General features: G+C 37.5%; 1 protein-coding gene across 1 annotated transcript in view; it reads left to right on the top strand.

Annotated features, from left to right (window-relative positions):
- The first annotated feature begins 937 nt into the window (after nucleotides 1-937).
- The window catches only part of LOC108674302 (phosphatidylinositol 4-phosphate 3-kinase C2 domain-containing subunit alpha), a 49,947-nt gene continuing 30,912 nt past the window's right edge, over nucleotides 938-19,972 (top strand). Inside the window, exons 1-9 of the mRNA XM_047885791.1 lie at nucleotides 938-1,285; nucleotides 2,493-4,021; nucleotides 8,479-8,602; nucleotides 10,712-10,852; nucleotides 13,443-13,525; nucleotides 14,787-14,927; nucleotides 15,918-16,017; nucleotides 16,955-17,064; nucleotides 19,226-19,448. Of these exons, the coding sequence (XP_047741747.1) occupies nucleotides 1,096-1,285; nucleotides 2,493-4,021; nucleotides 8,479-8,602; nucleotides 10,712-10,852; nucleotides 13,443-13,525; nucleotides 14,787-14,927; nucleotides 15,918-16,017; nucleotides 16,955-17,064; nucleotides 19,226-19,448 (2,641 nt within the window). The 5' untranslated portion in view covers nucleotides 938-1,095. The remainder of the gene's footprint in view (nucleotides 1,286-2,492; nucleotides 4,022-8,478; nucleotides 8,603-10,711; nucleotides 10,853-13,442; nucleotides 13,526-14,786; nucleotides 14,928-15,917; nucleotides 16,018-16,954; nucleotides 17,065-19,225; nucleotides 19,449-19,972) is intronic.

Raw genomic sequence — 19,972 nt, 5'->3', positions numbered from 1 at the left:
CCTTGGAGCCAAAGCCCAGCCTCAGCATGCAATAACTACTCTTGCCACTGATCTAAAAGCTACAGACTATGCTGGACTCTGGAGTGCCATAATCCAGACCAGTGACATAATGCTTTGAGGTAGAATTGGAATTTTTCTACTTGTTTCTGAAATCTTGTGGCTCCAAAATGATGAATTTTTAATACAATTGGAATCTTGTGGCCTGATCGTGCACTTTTGTTAATAATTACTAGTTAGGAGGTAATTCATCAGGTGGAAATCTTGTGGTTACCGGAAATGGCGGAAAGTTCTAGTTGCGGCCCTAAAGGAGGATGTTTTCCATGCTTGCTTTGAGATAATAGTGTCGTAGGCCATCAGCCAGCACTCAAGCATGTTGCACATAAACATGCAGTTCCAAATCCAGCCTTGCCTACTCTGGCTCAACCAGTTCACTCTTTTCTAGCTCACAACCTTCTTGCAACCAATGAAAGGCTCTAACAGCTCACCTGAACTTCCTTTCTAACTTCCTGAATCCTATAAGGTTGGGTTACATCTGCTCAGGTTTGTTTTGGGTAGAGAAACTTTGCAACTTGTGTAGGCTAGGCTGGAGCTGGAAGAGGCCGTGATGGAAGGGGTGGCCATTCTGATTTTTAGAATACCTACTTGAGTGGTGGCTGTGGATAATTATGGTTTTGTTATATAATTATATTATGGTTTTGAGCAGTTAACTTCATAGGCTGCTATGTCCTTCAGGGTTTCTTGGCCACAAAAAGGAATATGAATTAAGTGTGAAGTTGAACAAAGCTATCCTCCAGCATGCGCCACATTTCAAATAATAAGATTGCCTTGTAATATTTTTAATCTTGATGAAATCTTTTACAAATATTTAAAAGATTTCATTTATCTTAATGATCTTATCATTAAGAATTTATGATCATAATCTTTGTTCCTATTTTTCAGTTTTTGCCAATTTGGTTGCACACTGTTATGGCATGCCCAGCTGCATGTTAATTTTGTTAGTGTTAAATAATTAGTGTGATAATGTTATGGGATAGGATTACATACATATTTAGCTGGTATTACATAAGTTAGTTGAATATATCAGAACTTGTTGCAATGGCAGATGGTGCGCCACCACCACTGCCTCCTAAGCAAAAAAGTGGAGCGTCTTCAAGTCACAGACAGAACATGAATAATAATGGCACATCTCAGCATGTGTACTCATCAGAAGAGAAGGCACAAGCCTTGCTCGAGGAAGAACAAGCATTTCAGCGCATCAAGCAACAAAAGGAACAGCAACAGAAAAGTAAGAATTATCTTAGTTAAATGATTATAAAGATCTTTCATTTCTAAACTGTAGATGAATTTTAGACTTTTGTACTTTTAGTTGTTTTCATGCTCTCTGCTTTTTTAATTGAATCAAATGATCTCAAACTCAGCTAATTATGGGGAAAACTTCCACTCTTTAAGCAATAACTAAGCATTATTCATCATTTAGCATAAGGCAGAATTTTAGAATTTTGTACTTTTAGTTGTTTTCATTTTCTCCACTTCTTTTAATTGAATCAAATTATCTCAACCTGAGCTAATGTGAAGAACTTCTACTCTCTAAGCAACAATTAAGCATTATTTATTATTTAGCATTAGGCATGGGCCTGGGAACTGTTGAAATTGCCCATGAGCACAGGCCTGTGTGATAAAATAATTGTCATTGCATTCAGACTCCAGGTATAATCCCATCCTTGGGCATCTTGGATATTGCATCTTCTTTTAATGTTCAAGAGCACAATGACATAAGCGATGATTTTTAATTAAGGCCATACATAGTTTCTTTTTCTTGGAACTCTATATATTTTACCCTCTTACTTTTTTACTCAAGCTCTGTGTTGCTTTTACTCAAGCTCTTTTTTATTCTTGAATAGATACATGCAATTTATTCAATGTTTAAAGTCGTGTTCCTTACACTTAATGTCACTTGAATTGCACTTTGGAAATCATTTCCACCAAGTTAAATTTCAAGTGTTGGAAAACCTTCACCTGCTTGATACTGAAAATTGTATTTTTGAAACATTGAAATCCATTAAAATATCATTTGGTAACTTGCTTTTTGATCTCCCAGCACCAGCAAGAAATTTTGTTTGACTCATTGAAAAAACGAATAAGAAGATTATTAATATAAATCATGCTCTGGTCTTTAATCAAACTTGCATATATACCCGGTATAGGTATACGTCTTATCTAACTGGGTGAAAAGAGAACCAATGATTATTAGTAGAATATGATTATACCTACCTATTAACAGTTCAGATGTACAATGTAGTGATCAGTTTGTGTTTAAATATTTTCTTTAATCATGTTCATCTAGAGGCTAAATGCTTTAATTGGGGCATCATTGATTATGAGTAACCATAACATTTTACCTTTTTTCCAGTCACTTTAATCTTGTTCATCTAGAGGCTAAATGCTTGGGTACATCATTGATTTTAAGTAACCACAACATTTTACCTTTCCAGACATTTCGCGCTCGTTCTCGGCTGGTGCAAATGACTGCACAAGGCCGCAATATGGCAGCAACAGTCAGCTGTCCACAAAGCCTGCTATAACCACTGCCTCCATCACCCCTCCACCTGTTTTGCCTCGCTCTAATAGAAACTTGAATATCACTGTCACTGCTACTAATGCTGAGCCAAACTCAGAAATAGAAGATTTAATGAGCTTTCAAAGCCCAGAAAAACCCAAAAATGATATATTTGAAATGATTCAAAATTTGAACGCTAATCTCCATAGATCTCTCGTACCTGTGAGTAGTACAACTATGGGTCCAGCTAATCAAGGTTACCAGACTGCCTTACTCCCAGGTGCCTTCAATCACTCTAATGTGCATGGTGCTGCTGGCTTATCAAATAAAAATTTAACTCCAATGAACGCTCAAGAAATGAATTCAAATATGATGCGTGCTCCGCCTCCTATTCCTAGTAGAAATGCAGTTTTTGATCCAAGTAGAGTTAGTTTATTCGTGAATCAGATGAATCAAACGTCGAGTATTGGAAATTCTTTCCCATCCAATGCATCCATTTCATCCTCTTTTGGTTATACTGGTGGAACTTCTCCGATAACTGCTACGATTCCCTCATCTTCTTATGGCTGTACTGGTGGAATTTCTTCTCCAGCCAATTTTCCAATTTCATTATCCACTGGTACTGGTACAATTTCTTCCCCAGTGAGTGCTATTAATCTCCTTTCTCATAACGCTCATGGGTGTTCTTCTTTTAGTACTACTTCTTATATAAACTCCACCAACTTTCCCTTCAACGGAAACTTTCATTCAGTTCCTTTCACTTGCAAACCTAACATTCCTCTGATTATTCCTGCCAAAACTTTGCCTCCTCCTGAGCTCAGCCTTGCTACCGTGTCCATCGCAACTTCTACGTCAGGCATTACTACCCCTACTTCGGTGACAACTGTGACGACATCATCAGTATTAGCAGCGGCTCCGTCTATCAAACAAAAACGAACAAGTAAACGATCAGGAGATTTGATGGAATTCGTTAGCAGTCCCCCTCGTACCGTTTCATCTCATCGCGATGTTAATAGCGTTCTTTTTGACTTCGATCCTCTCGTGGACCGTGGCTTTAGCTCGTGTGACTCAAGTCAGGCTGTGAAAAGACTTAGCACTAACTCTACCATCCCCGAAGACGATTCATTTTCTAGGAAAGTTCAGGGTGTTGTGGTTTTGAGCTACGAAGCTTCAGAAATGCTTCGTTTTAAAGAGATGAACATACGTTCGGTAGGTGACGATGAAGCAAGCAATTACTACGAACACGTTGACCCTTTTGAATATATGAGACCTGATGGAAGCTGTCGCTCTGACCCTGTTTACGATGCGTATGACGGGCTAAGGAGCCCTACGAATGTGACCGGTGACACTTTCGACGTTCCTCCGCCTATACCACCACGAGCTTCCTCTCCAGGAGATGCCACTCCTGCTGCTGTTTCTGATGAGCCCCTGGCGAGAACTTCAGGCGTTCGTAAATGCCCTCTTGTAAGTATCGTAATCATTATTGTTGACTATCTATGTTTTGTTTTTAATGCTCTCGTGAGTATCGTAATCATTATTGTTGACTATCTACAGTATGTGTTGTTTTTAATGCTCCCATTACAAGAGTACTAGCTGTTTAAAATTATTTTTTGTATCTATTTTTCTTTTAGTATAATACCGCATGTTTCTTTTTTGTCCGAAAACAGTTTAGTATGGATTATTTCTGTAGTTACCTTATGAATTTTGACATGAATGATGTGTATGAATGGATGTAATGAAATGTTTAAATATGTTACGTACGTCTAATTTACCTCTCCCCCTTGACGAGAACGGAGTTACTGTCAAGGCCACGTTTGCTTGGGAACTCTAAATATTTACATGAATATTCTTATCGTTGCTCAGTTTTTGAAGCCTTCGGTAAATCTCTGTTTTAAGTTCAACAGCATGTTCAAGTATACAGGTCGGTCGAAAGTAAAATCGCTATCGAATGTATCAGCTCAGCCTGACATCAATACAATAGAAGTAATCGGATTAATTCTTTGGTTTCGCAATGGGATTGATATGATTGTAAAATTGTAATCTTTATAGATCCACATGAGAAATAAGAATCAAGAGCATTATAATATTCAAAATGCAGTAGCGAAATGATCTTTAATTTGTCTTGCTGGAAAACGAAGGTAAAAATGCCTATAGCAAATTACGGACCATGCAGGCAATAAGTCCAGCAGCTATCTCAATCAATCGTCAGTTATGGAAAGATCGGGTCCCAAAGGCCGGATCCCTTGTGAATCAAGTCACGAAAAGTTCAAGAATCGGCAACAGGCCATGGGCCTATTTCTTCAACGCCGACAATTCTATTCTATTCTATTCTACAGTTGACGCGTATATTACTTATAGCATGCACACAAAAATTTGTAATTTCGGTTAGCCGTTTATATACGGCGTCGTCAGTGCCAATTTTTTTATCTCGAGAGATAGCCACGCGTTTGCTGTACTATTATCAGGAGTTGTTATGAGATGTCAATGTGATTTGTGTCATTGTTGAGGTCAAAACAATGCGGTTGTGTGTTTGATTGAATGTCTCCTAATCATCAAGTCGCTATCTCCTGACTGCAGTTCGCCACACCAAAACCATAATATATTGTAGTGCCGTCTTGTCTGTTAGCTGGAGCAGAGTTTCTCGTAATGACCTTCTTATTTAGTGTATACTTGAAATATATTCAGTTTCATTCTATAGTTGTTTACCGAATTATTTTCCGCTAAAAAGTTTTTATAGGAGATTCATTTAATGGACGTGTTCATCACGATATCTGACCCGCCTCAATGTGAAGGCAGTATTTTTACCCCCGTGATTTAAATGCTGTACAGGAATCTTTTATTTAATGCATTCTTCGAACTGATAATTATTTTGATCGTGATATTTGGGTATGGGTGTTGAAGAAGACCACAGCGTTTTGGAAAGTGGCGCAAGCGCCAAAAGTTTGAGTGCACAAATCGTGTTCAAGAACAAAAAGAAACGCCTAGTGCCGACAACTCGTCTTGCCCACAGCAAGTTCTATAATCCAGGAACCGCGAAAACGCTGCAGTCAAATCCTGGGTTCAGTACGACTTTTGATTTTACATCTCTACGTCGCATTAGTGACAAGTATCAAAGTACTGCATTCCATCTCCCTGCTGTTGACAGAAGTCTTTCAGAAGACGGCCCAGAGCGACCAAACTTTTTGCCGCTGATATCACTGATTGACAGCGCCGGTACGGAAGACATCGATTCTGTTGACTGGGCAACTGACTTGTCTGCGTATACATCTTTCGTTTCGCGTTTTGACTCGATTTATTGGTATCGTCTGTACTTCGACAATGAAGACGATCCTGAAATTCCTGAGTTTTATAAGAAAATTTTCGATCCAAGTGATGATATTGAAATAACTGTTTGCGAGGAAGCGTCCGACTGTAGCTCTACAAACTCTGTTTCTCCAACCAACACATGTGAAGGAGTTACAGAAATGTTGATATCAAGTCAAAGTGAGCTCAATGGAGTTCAGACTGAGGATTCTGAGGTCAGTTTTGTTGTGATTTCGTGAATATATTTTTCGTCAGAATTTCTGTATAGAATATTTATGGAAATGTTTACTTTTTTTCTTTGAAATAAAGACGTGTATGAAAGTATGAAGCATAAAAATAAAGTTTTGAGGTATTTATTTATTTTTGATGTTCATTTTCATCATCGCTTATGCCGCATGTATACCATTTAATCTTTAAATTCACACTCTAAAACTCCTCGAGTGTGCCCCCATACTTTTAATCCCCTTATCAGTTGATATTTATGATAGAAACGTTATCTTTCAAGGTGCCTTACTAGTGCACCGTGCGACGTGCTCAAGCAACATCAGTTCTTCGAGACGTTGTTCAGTAGTCGTTCGTACGTTCGTATTTATGATGCAAACTTTGCATCTATGCATCTTTCGTATTTATGATGCAAGCTTTGCATCTATGCATCTTTCGTATTTATGATGCAAGTTTTGCGTCTATGCATCTGTTGCAATGTCAGGTGGTGTGTGTTACCCTAACCGCCTATTTGCGTTTTTAAAAAGCTTAACAGTTAACTTATCATTTTAATTTACTGTTGCTTTAAAGCCTTGCTGGAGATATTTTAATTATTTCCACGTTACCTTCATTCTACACTGTTCAGTAACCCCGAGTTTTATACCTTACGGGAGAAATGAATATCTCGAGTGTGACGTAAATTTGAAATCGTGTAGATGTTATAATAACCGTTTTGCTTTTATTATCTTGAGAAAATATTGTATAAACTTTGTAAATATGTGTTCAAGAGAAAGTAACGAAACGTACGAAATGCTAATTGAAACGACTCTAGACGTTTTCTTATCTTGAGAAGATATTGAATAAACTTTGTAAACATGTGTTCAAGAGAAAGTAACGAAACGTACGAAAAACTAATTGAAACGACTCTAGAAGATATCGATGACCCGTACACGTACTTGTGGTCTCCTGTTGCTCTGGGGCCGAGGGATAAAGAACTTTCTGACTCTGCCTTGGACTTTATCTTGGTTGAGCAAATAGAATCTTCAACAAATAGCTTAGCTAGGGCAAAAATTATTGCTAATAACCCCATATATGAGTGCTTAGAGGACAGCGAACCTGTGGTCGAGCCAGACCAGAATGCGAACCTTTCTTCTGCTTCACCTCCGGCTGATTGTCAAATAACGAGCGCTCCCAATATACCAAGTGAAACGGAGACTTGTATGGTAACGTCTGATGTTCCAAATGATGAATTTCATGATGAACAACACAATATTTCAAGTCCAGAGAGTTCGCATGCGTCCAGTAGTCAACAAGCGGTTTCATCGATTGATGCCAGTGATGCAAACAAGGAGCCAAGTTCTTGTGAGACTTTTGAGTCACATGGAGCGCGAAGGAAAACAAGTACAAGAGGTATACGGCAAGCAGAGCTTATAAACAACTTCGTAATAAACTCTGAAAATGAAAAGGTTCGGCGCGTTTTGGGTTTCCAGGAGTTGGATCTTCCGTGTCAGCGACTACCTAAGGTGTCCGAAGAAGAAATTGATGCCCAAAATGAAGAGTGGGCCAAGAGACAATCAAAATCAAATTATCTTCGAAGTGAAAATTTGATGTGGGCTACTCTACCAATCCCAGTTGGTCGAAAGCGTGACAACCGACCCAGAATTCGCTCCGAAATTATTGGTTCTGATATAAAATTTGAGCCTGTATTTCTTCGTAGATTTTCTTGTCAATCTACGGGTAGATATTTGGTAAGGTTTTATCATCTATGGGGTTATGTAACTTGTATTTCTTGCCACGTAGTCCAGCCCTTTTTATGATTATCTTGAGCTCTATAATGTGTTGTTTTCACGTGTTAGTTGGTGTTATACACGAGAAGAATATTTGTTTTCAGTTATAGGGCAAAACGAGCATACATGAGATGGATTGTTTGAAAGAGTAAAATTTATCTTGTTTCAGTCTTTAAAAGTTTCAGTTTACTCTGTTCAAAAGTTTTCAACTACATTTGTTGTTTTGTCATGTGCATTTGTTATAGGAGCTGTGAAAATATACCTTGTAATAATTCGTAACTATGTTGTCTTATTTTTAACGCTTACCATAAACTACTGGTTGTTATTTCCAATATAGTTATAGTATATCTAATATGCATGTTTTATCCATCAGATGCGAAAGCAGTCCATAATAGTATATCTAATATGCATGTTTTATCCATCAGAAGCGAAAGCAGTCCATAGTGGACGGGCAGTGGACTCATGGCGTGATGTTATTTCTAATATAGTATATCTAATATAGTATATCTAATATAGGATATCTAATATAGTATATCTAATATAGGATATCTAATATAGTATATCTAATATAGTATATCTAATATAGTATATCTAATATAGTATATCTAATATGCATGTTTTATCCACCAGAAGCGAAAGCAGTCTATAGTGGACGGGCAGTGGACGCATGGCGTGATCACACTCAGCAAGACGGACTCGCTGAAGGCGGATGACGAAGCTGTGGACTTTTGGAACTCCATCAAGCAGATGAGAGGTACGGTGTTGACATTTATTGTGCGTAGTCTATTGAAGGTCTATTGTCTATTGAGAAGCGTAGAAGGTCTATTGTCTATTGAGAAGCGTAGAAGGTCTATTGTCTATTGAGAAGCGTAGAAGGTCTATTGTCTATTGAGAAGCGTATATATTGAGTGTAGTCTGTTGAAGGCGGATGATGAAGCTGTGAACTTTTGGAACTCCAGCAAGAGGATGAGAAGTACGGTGTTGACATTTCTTGTGCAGTGCAGTGGACTTATGTTGTTATTAACAATAATGACATATATTATATAATGACAAATGTTGACATATATTAAATATATATGTCGTTGTTTGTTAGAAGAAGCAATGAGAAGTATAAAGACTATTATAATAAATATAAAATAGCAACCAATGCAATAAATAAAGACTATTATAAGCAGTAGGGAACTTAAGACATCTCTTGTGCTGTGCAGTAGCCTTATGTTGTTATTAACAATAATGACATGTATTATATTATGACAAATGTTGGCATATATTGAATATATATGTCGTTATTGGTTAGAAGAAGCAATGAGAAGTATAAAGACTTACAGGAATTGAGCAGTAGGGAACTTAAGACATCTCTTGCCAGTGCAGTGGCACTGTATTTGATATCGGATCCGAAATTTGATTTGATTCGCTACACCGAAATTATTGGTTGTCGTTATTGGTTGGAAGGAAGCAATGAGGAGAAGTAAAAAGACTTAAAGGAATTCAGTAGTAGGGATCTTGAAAAATATATGACGGGTGATGATTTTGATTAGTTATCGAGATGAAGCGTGAAAATATAATTTAAATTTTTCTATTTTCTTTAAAGATGTGAGATGAGCAACAGGGAATCTAAAAAAATATGACGGATGTTGATTTTGATTAGTTATCGAGATGAAGCGTCAAAATACATTTGAAATATTTTATTTCCTTTAGAGATATTTTCGAAGATGATTTTTAGACTCTCATCTCAGACTTGGTCATTGATTACTTTACCTGTTCTACTTACGTTTCGCTCATAACTATTGAGATCGCCAGCATATTATTGCAATTTGGTTTGTTCAAAGAAAAATATTTATTTTCTCTTCGATATAAGATAATTCCAAACACTAATCACCCTAACAAAATTTAGAGTCGCCCCAGCTTCTGGTAATCCAAATCAGAAGCTGCCGCGTCTGTAAATTTTCACTGGGAAGAACTCCTACCCTAACAAAATTTAGTCGACTTTACTTGTTCTACTTACGTTTCGCTCATAACTATTGAGATCGCTAGCATATTATTGCAATTTGGATGAATAAAAGTTTGTCTTTTCTCTGCTAAATTAAGATAATTCCAAACACTAAACAATTGCTGTGTGCCTCAAACTTTCACTGGACAATTGATGTTTACCTCAGATTCTTCGCTTGCTATTAATCTTATGTGTGACGTGCCCTCGAAGTTCGTTTGATATAAGTTTATCTTTTCTCTACTCAATGTAAAATAATTCCAAACACTAAACAATTGCTCTGTACCTCAGATTCTTCGCTTGCTATTAATCTCATGTGTGACGTGCCCTCGAAGTTCGTTTGATATAAGTTTGTCTTTTCTCTACTCAATGTAAAATAATCCCACATTCTTAACAATTGCTTTTCTCTGCTAAATTAAGATAATTCCATATATTTAACAATTTCTGTTCACCTCAGAACACTATGGCCATGAAGACACTCTGGGCAACCTCAGATTCTTCGCCTGCTATTAATCTTATGTGTGACGTTCCCTCGAAGTTCGTTTAATATAAGTTTGTCTTTTTCTCTACTCAATGTAAAATAATTCCCATATACTTAACAATTGCTTTTCTCTGCTAAATTAAGAAAATTCAATATACTTAACAATTGCTGTTCACATCAGAACACTATGGCCATGAAGACACTCTGGGCAACCTCAGATTCTTCGCTTAATGCTATTAATCTTATGTGTGACGTGCCCTCGAAGTTCGTTTGATATAAGTTTGTTTTTTCTGATATAAGTTTGTTTTTTCTCAGCTAAATTAAGATACTTCCAAACACTAACTCTACTCAATGTAAGATAATTCCATATATTTAACAATTTCTGTACCTCTCAGAACACTATGGCCATGAAGACATTCTGGGCAACCCTGGTCTACTGCACAGCGCGTGTCTCGATGGCCTCGTGAGCTCGTCTCTCAGCGTCAAACTTCAGATATTTTACAGCGATCGCGACCCTATTGTCTTCTGCTCCAACTGTGAGTTATTATTACACTGTATTATTATTATTATTACACTGCATTATTATTATTATTACACTGTTAGAAAAAACGGCGAAAAAACGGTCCCACTGGCATTCTAGTGGCCGGTTGCCCCGTGAAAATAAACTGTTTCGCCGTTTTTATCAGATGTTTTACGGATTTCTAGTGTTATATTAGAATAAAAACGGCGACACGGTGCTTCTTTTCACGTGGCGACCGGCCACTGAAACGCCGGTAATACCGTTAATGGTAATTTACACAGGTAATTACGGTACTTAACAGTGTAACTTACTTAACTGTAACTTAACAAACGGTAATTTAACAGTGTAGCGATGTGATCTGTCGTCTTCTGCTCCAACTATGAGTCTGATGCTATTTTTCTAGTGACGTGGGGTTTGGGGTGGGGGAATGCGTGCCGATATTATGTCTGATAATAATGTTCAATAATGTTAATAGTAAGATTAACATTATTGAACATTATTATCAGACATATAATGATGATGTTAATAATAAGTCCTGTCAAAATAACTTTAGGAATAAAAAAACATAGATCCCGCAATTAAACTTTTCTGAAAATGTCTCTCGCACCCAATATTTTGGCAAGTACCCCGAATCTAACCTTGGAATCAACAACGGCTTCTTGCATCATAAGATGCAAGTTGTTGCTTTCGACTTCCGCGAGTCCGAAAGGTGAAATCAGTCCTCGACCAGAAGTCGTGAATGCCGCTGAGATAACATAACATAACATAGTGATGTCGGCGCTGAAGAGTAGGCCTGATGTGGCCTGTCGCCGATTCTTTTCCTTTTCGTGCCTTGTTCACAGAAGATCTAAAATCGTGTCATTTGACCGGATCTTTTCATGACTGACTATAGTTTGAAGTAGCTACTGGACTTCCACCGGGTTCGATATGGTGCTAGGCATTTCAAATCTGAACATATATTTTTCCATAGCTTTATCTAGTCTGTTCTTGAACGTGTTCATACTTGGAGCGCCAACGATGTCATCGGGGAGGCTGTTCCACATGTCGGTGATTCGAAGCGAGAAGAAATTTTGTCGCGTGGAGATGAGCGAAAAAAACTGACGAACAAACAATGCTTCCACAGAAGACCAAGATTTTTTGAAGAAAACTCCAGTCAAACTCAATATACTGGACCATTCTTCAAACAACACAATTTATACACGGTTGAGCTTGCAACGGCTTCAAACTTTCGGGCAATAGCATAGACGCAGTAGAAGCTAATGGATTTATTGAATAAACGCTGAAAGTTAAACAACAAAGCTTATCAAGACCAGGGCCCATACTTTCAAAAAAAGTTAAGATATCGTAAGTTCATCAGCCAATCATTGGCGGCCTTTCGAGCAAAATCCACCAATCACGGAAAAGAAAATAGAGCGTAAGTACTTACGTTCACTTAGCGAGTTTTGAAAGTATGGCCCAGGCATAGGAAGTTTCCTATTTGAGTGGCTAACGTAACGGCTTCAAACTTTCGGACAGTAGAAGTCAATCATTTTTTAACGCGGTAGAAGTCGATAACTTTTTGACGCAGTAGGATTCAATAGATTTATTGAATGAACGCTGAAAGTTAACCAACAAAGCTTATCAAGACCAGGCATAGGAAGTTTCCTATTTGAGTGGCTAACGTACAACAAAGTCATGCTGCAATAACCATTGAAACACTGATCAAAGTCTTGATAAAGATAACAGCTGTTGCGCTCGAAAAATTTAACGTAATCCGAACGCACTAGCTAGCGGTAACCCAGACTGCCAAGCTACTTAAGAGAGGATATACTCATTATAATATACATTATAATGATATTGTATATCATATACAAAATAATTTACATATACATCATATTATTTATGAGTGGATATACATATAAATAAACTCATTAGGGAGAGAAAGCCGTGTATTAACCAAATTTAAATGTGTTATAATTATGATCCCGTGTAAGTATTACAACAAATTTAAATGTGTTATTATTATGATCTCGTATAAACACTTATCTTTAATGGCTGCCATGCCATCTCTAGTCGCCAGTTGCACGAGGCTGGAGTAGCTGAAAATTATAGACTGTTTTGCTCATCGTGTATTTTTTGCCACATTGTGATGCTTCTTTTTTAGTGCATTTTCTCATTTATGGAAAAAAGGCACTATTGTGCTCGCCATGTCTGTCCGTTCGTCCGTCCGTCCGTCCGTCCGTCCGTCTGTCCGTCCGTCTGTCTGTCTGTCTGTCTGTCTGTCTGTCTGTCTGTCTGTCTGTCTGTCTGTCTGTCTGTCTGTCCGTCATTCCGTCCGTCCATCTGTCCGTCCGTTCGTCCGTCCGTCCGTCCGTCCGTCTGTCTGTCTGTCTGTCTGTCCGTCTGTCTGTCTGTCCGTCCGTCCGTCCGTCCATCCTCCCGTTCGTCCGTCTGTCCGTTTGTCTGTCTGTCTGTCTGTCTGTGACTTAACGTTTTCGTCGATTTTGAGAAAAAGCGCTCTCTGTCACTCACTGCAATGAGTACTGAAATTTTATTATTTTAAAAAGAATTATTTTTATTTAATTAATAATATTTAAATTTATTTATCAAATAATTTATTCGTGCAGTGGACGCCAACGTGGAGCACATTGTGATGCAGGCTCTCGTGTCCTTGGATCTCTCCGAAAGTTCCTCCAATTTCCTGCTCAAAGTGAGTTTTGATTCTGGTAGGAATAACACTACAAAGCTGTACTCGCCACACTCTGGTAGGAATAACACTACACAGCTGTACTCGTCACACTCTGGTAGGAATAACACTACACAGCTGTACTCGCCACTCTCTGGTAGGAATAGCACTACAAAGCTGTAGTGCTATTCCTACCATACCTTAGAACCGTGACTACCTACTCGCCACACTCTGGTAGGAATAACACTACAAAGCTGTACTCGCCACTCTCTGGTAGGAATAACACTACCATCCGCCGACACAATGAATCGTGTATGTACTACATACTATAAAAGTATTCTCGTAACTTTTTTTCAGTGGCGGCTTGGCTCTATTTTTTCCATAAGACTTGCAATGACGCTTTTCCTGAACCTCGACTAGTTAACTCTTTATGGAACAAAATACCGGACTTTGTTTGACCATTTTTATGTGTAGTGTTGTTTGTTTGTTCATGCTTATGTGTAGTGTATAGTATGTGGGCAGCTTCATGCTTATTTGTTGAGAAGATTACCCGCAGACTTAGTCATCCCATATGAGCTTCAGCGAACAAAAAAAGCAACTTTTCCTTAGTTATTTACAGATAATTAAGCTCCTGCTTAAATGAAATTTGCTTAGGCCGTATCATGAAGGTTGTGCAAAAGAAAAAACTTCAATATTGTATAAAATTTTATTTTTATATATCTCATATTTTGTGATCTAATATTTTATGAATTTTATTTATTTTTTATTATATTGAATTATATTTTATTTAGTAATGTAAAGAGTTAGGATTCAAGCGAACACGCTGACAAATTACCGGCTGATATAAAGTATTAATAAATATAAGGAATACTCCCCCCAATTAATGGACATATTGGCCCACTTATCACTTGTGGTGTCGGTGCGTGGCTCAAATTAACAAGCTGACAAATCACCAACTTATATAAAGTAATATTGAATATAAGGAAAATCCCCTTCTTTATTGGACATATTGACCCACTTATCACTTATGGTGCAGGTGTAAAGTAATATTAAATATAATGAAAATCTCTCCCCCAATTAATGGACAAATTGACCCATTTTTTTATAAGTAATACCCCCTTCTTTAATGGGTATATTGACCCACTTATCACTTGTGGTGCAGGTCACCAGCTGATATAAAGTAATAAGAAATATAGAGTAATAAGAAACATAGAGTAATAAGAAATATAGAGTAATAAGTAATACCCCCTTATTTAATGGACAAATTGACCCACTTATGGTACAGGTACGTGGAGTAGAAGAATATTTATGTGGCCTGACGACGCTGGGTGAGAGCGTGTACGTGCACGGGTGTGTCAAGTACGACAACGACGTGTTGTTCACACTCGTACGTGCCCAGGACGTGCCCAAACCCTACCTTAGAACCGTGAGTACCTGACCAAACCCTACCTTAGAACCGTGAGTACCTGACCAAACCCTACCTTAGAACCGTGAGTACCTGACCAAACCCTACCTTAGAACCGTGAGTACCTGACCAAACCCTACCTTAGAACCGTGAGTAACACGTGCAACTTTATCATAAATTATAAACTTTATCTTAAGGAATATTTTTTAACTGTTCAATTGTCATCATTGTAATTGTATGATTATTCATCGTACAGAACTTCTGGGCACTTATTGAAAGTATTAGGAGAGTCAATAATTAAAGGTTATTGATGATGAATAGAATGTATTTTCATGGTAAAGTTGATACGTTATAATGATAATGTTGATCTGGTTATCAGCAAAATATATGCACAATTATTTTAATACAGTTATAACGGTAATCTTTATAATTAAGAGTTATATTACTGATGATGAGCTTGATTTAATTATCAGCGAAATCAATGCATAATTATTTTAACACAGTTAGAATGGCAATGTTTATAATGAACAGTTCTATTCATAATGATAATATTGATATAATTATCAGCTAAATTAATGCATAATTATAATTACTTTATCACAGTTATAATGGTAATGTTTATAATTAACAGTTCTTTTTATAATGATAAATTGATCTGATTATCAGGGTGATCAATGCACAATTATTAGTATAAGTAACAAATGATAATATTGATCTAATTATCAGCAAAATCAATGCACAATTATTAGTATAAGTAACAAATGATAATTTTAATCTGATTAGTGATTATCAGCTAAATCAATGCACAATCATTAGTGTAAGTACCACTGTTACAGGCTGCAGATGATGAGCGGGTGTTATGATGAACAGTTCTATTAATAACGATAATGTTCATGTAATTATCAGGGAAATTAATGCACAATTAATAGTATAAGTATTTAAGTATAACTTATATTATAAGTATGCACAATTAATAGTATAAGTATATAAGTATTAATAACACTGTTGCAGGCTGCTGATGATGAGCGGGTGGCATCACTGGCGGTTGAGTCGTTGCTGTCAGCCGGCGGTACGCAGGTGCTACACTACGACCGTCTGCACATCGCTATTGGTGTGAAGTGTTGCTTTGTTATAGTGCTATGTTCATACTAGTGACTATTAATAATTTATTTTATAGCACATCGCTATTGGTGCGAAGTGTTGCTTTGTTATAGTGCTACATTCATACTAGTGACTATTAATAATTTATTTTATAGCACATCGCTATTGGTGCGAAGTGTTGCTTTGTTATAGTGCTATATTCATACTATTAATAATGATAATTGACTATAAATAATTTATTTTATAGCACATCGCTATTGGTGCGAAGTGTTGCTTTGTTATAGTGCTATATTCATACTAGTGACTATTAATAATGATAATTGACTATAAATAATTTATTTTATAGCACATCGCTATTGGTGCGAAGTGTTGCTTTGTTCTGGTGCTACATTCATCCTAGTGACTATAAATAGTTTAGTCCAGCATTACATCCATCCTAGTGACTATAAATAATTAGTCCAGCATTACATCCGTCCTAGTGACTATAAATAATTAGTCTAGCATTACATCCATCCTAGTGACTATAAATAATTTAGTCCAGCGTTACATCCATCCTAGTGACTATAAATAATTTAGTCCAGCGATACATCCATCCTAGTGACTATAAATAATTTAGTCTAGCGTTACATCCATCCTAGTGACTATAAATAATTTACTCAAGGGTTACATCCATCCTAGTGACTATAAATAATGTAGTCTAGCATTACATCCATCCTAGTGACTATTAATAATTTACTCAAGGGTTACATGTATCCTAGTGACTATAAATAATTCAACAATAAGGCAACACGAACCAGTCATTTTCACCTTATGTCTGGTGTTTGTAGCTGGAATAATCAGTGTTATTTATCCACTTGATGCTAGTTATTATATATAATAAATAAATAGAAATTTACAGCTATTAACGCATAAATGGCAATGAATTTAACTACACCTCCGTCTTTCAGAGCAATTCGAGCGTGAGCTGCAGAACCTTCAGAAGAGCGGCTTCCTGCTGGCGGGCGGCACACCCTTGCAGGACCTGCCCTCCGCCATGCGATCGTCCAACGTCACCCAGGTCCTGTGAGCCGTACACAGGTCCTGTGAGCCATACGCAGCCGTACACGCAGGTCCTGTGAGCCGTACGCAGGTCCTGTGAGCCGTACGCAGGNCATAATTTGTTTATACCTTACCTATCAAATTTACTTATCAAAGCTCAAAATTGTGTTCTTAACTTATTAACTTAAGGTATTCATATTTTATTCAAGGTATTTCTGAACATGATTTGTTCATACCTTACTTATTAAATTTAATTGTCAAAGCTCAAAATTGTCTTCTTAACTTATTAGGGTTAAAATCTTCTATTCAAGGTATTATTGAACAATATTTGTTCATACTATCTTATCAAAGCTCACAATTATCTTCTTAACTTATTAACGTACGGTTTTAATATTTTATTCAAGGTTGTCAGGCAAGTTGCAAAAATTGAGCGGTTAGAAAATTATTCAGTTTCTATAAGAAGGAACGTCTTAATTATTGCAGGAAATTCCTTCACATCTTTATAATTATTATCAAAGCTTAAAATTGTCTTCTTAACATATTAAGGTAATAATCTTTTATTCAAGGTATTACTGTTAAGTAAGTTGCAAAAATTAGAATTAGAAAATTATTTAGTTTCGTGTAAAAAGCAATTACGGCTTTAGGAAATTCATTACCATCTGTGTAATTACTTTTGAGCAATGACCCACTTTTGGATAATGACCCACTTTTGGTTAATGACCCACTTTGAGCAATGACCCACTTTGAGCAATGACCCACTTTGAGCAATGACCCATTTTTGAACAACGACCCACTTTTGGACAATGACCCACTTTTGGACAATGACCCACTTTCGAGCAATGACCCACTTATGGACAATGACCCACTTTTGAGCAATGACCCACTTTTGAGCAATGACCCATTTTTGGACAATGACCCACTTGTGAGCAATGACCCACTTTTGGACAATGACCCACTTTTGAACCATGACCCACTTTTGAACCATGACCCACTTTTGAACAATGACTCACTTTTGGACAATGACCCACTTTTGAGCAATGACCCACTTTTGAGCAATGACCCACTTTTGTTTTGAACAAGGACCCACTTCTGGGCAACGACCCACTTTTGGACAATGACCCACTTTTGGACAATGACCCACTTATGGACAATGACCCACTTATGGACAATGACCAACTTTTGGACAATGACCAACTTTTGAGCAATGACCCACTTATAGACAATGACCCACTTTTGGACAATGACCAACTTTTGGACAATGACCAACTTTTGAGCAATGACCCACTTTTGGACAATGACCTTTTTTTGAGTAATGAGCTTTTTTGATTAATGACCCACTTGTGAACAATGACCCACTTTTGGACAGTGACCCACTTTTGGACAATGACCCACTTATAGACAATGACCCACTTTTGAACCATGACCCACTTTTGGACAATGACCCACTTTTGGACAATGACCCACTTTTGAGCAATGACCCACTTTTGGACAATGACCCACTTTTGAGCAAATTCTGGGAGGGAGTTCTGGTGAAGACAAAAAAATATAACTCAGTACTCACTGCAGTGAGTGACAGAGAGCGCATTTTCTCGTCGACGAAAACGTGAAGTCACGGACAGACGGACGGACATGACGAGCACTATAGTGCATTTTTCCCATAAATGTGAAAATACGCTAAAATGTCTGCTCAGGGAGTTCTGGACGGTGTTAGACAATGACCCACTTTTGGACAACGACTCACTTTTGGACAATGACCCACTTTTGAGCAATGACCCACTTATGAGCAAATTATAAGGCTAAGTTGATAACCTGAGTCTCCTCAGGGAGTTCTGGACGGTGTTGGACAATGACCCACTTTTGGACAATGACCCACTTTTGAGTAATGACCCACTTTTGGACAATGACCCACTTTTGGACAATGACCCACTTTTGGACAATGACCCACTTTTGAACAATGACCCACTTTTGAGCAATGACCCACTTATGAGCAATGACTCACTTTTGGACAATGACCCACTTTTGGGCAATGACCCACTTTTGGACTATGACCCACTTTTGGACAATGACCCACTTTTGAGCAATGACCCACTTTTGGGCAGTGACCCACTTTTGGACAATGACCCACTTTTGGACAATGACCCACTTTTGGAAAATGACACAATGAACCTTCTTCTCCTCAGGGAGTTCTGGACGGTGAAGACATGACGTGTCTGGGGGAGGCGCCCTCCAGTGGAGGAGGTAACCTCATCACAGGCAGCGAGGACGCTGATCCTGAGCTGCTCAAAGGGCGTCTCAGGGACGCCACCAGCAGGCTGTGCAGCGCCCTTACGTCCTTCCTCAGGATGTATTCCCGCGCCTTCAGGGTCGACTTCTATGTGCCTCGCGTCGTCGAGTTATCTGCGGGTAATGTGCCGTAATGATTAATAATAATAATTAATAATAAGATTTAATAATAATTAATAACGACTTCTATGTGCCTTGCGTCGTCGAATTGACTGCGGGTAATGTGCAGTAGTAATGATTAATAATAATAATTAATAAGAAGAACAACGTACAATAATAATGCTGCGTATATATTAAATGATTTCTATGTGGAGTAAATACATCAATGTGCAGTAATGCTGCAGGTAATGTGCAGTAATGATTATTAATAATAATTAAAATAATAATAACATCAATGTGCGCAGTAATGATTAATAATAGTAGAATCAATGTGCAATATAATGTTGGGTGTATATTAAATGACTTCTATGTGCCCCGCGTCGTCGAGTTATCTGCGGGTAAATACATCAATGTGTTGTAATGATTAATAATAATAATTAATAATGACTTCTATGTGCCTCGCGTTGTGGAGTTATCTGCGGGTAGTGTGCAATAATGATTTTTAATAATAATAATTAATAATAATAATAATAATTAATAGTAAC

Source organism: Hyalella azteca, unplaced genomic scaffold (assembly GCF_000764305.2).
Source record: "Hyalella azteca isolate HAZT.00-mixed unplaced genomic scaffold, Hazt_2.0.2 contig3122, whole genome shotgun sequence".
Lineage (NCBI taxonomy): Eukaryota > Metazoa > Arthropoda > Malacostraca > Amphipoda > Hyalellidae > Hyalella > Hyalella azteca.
This window is presented reverse-complemented; position numbering and strand designations above follow the sequence as displayed.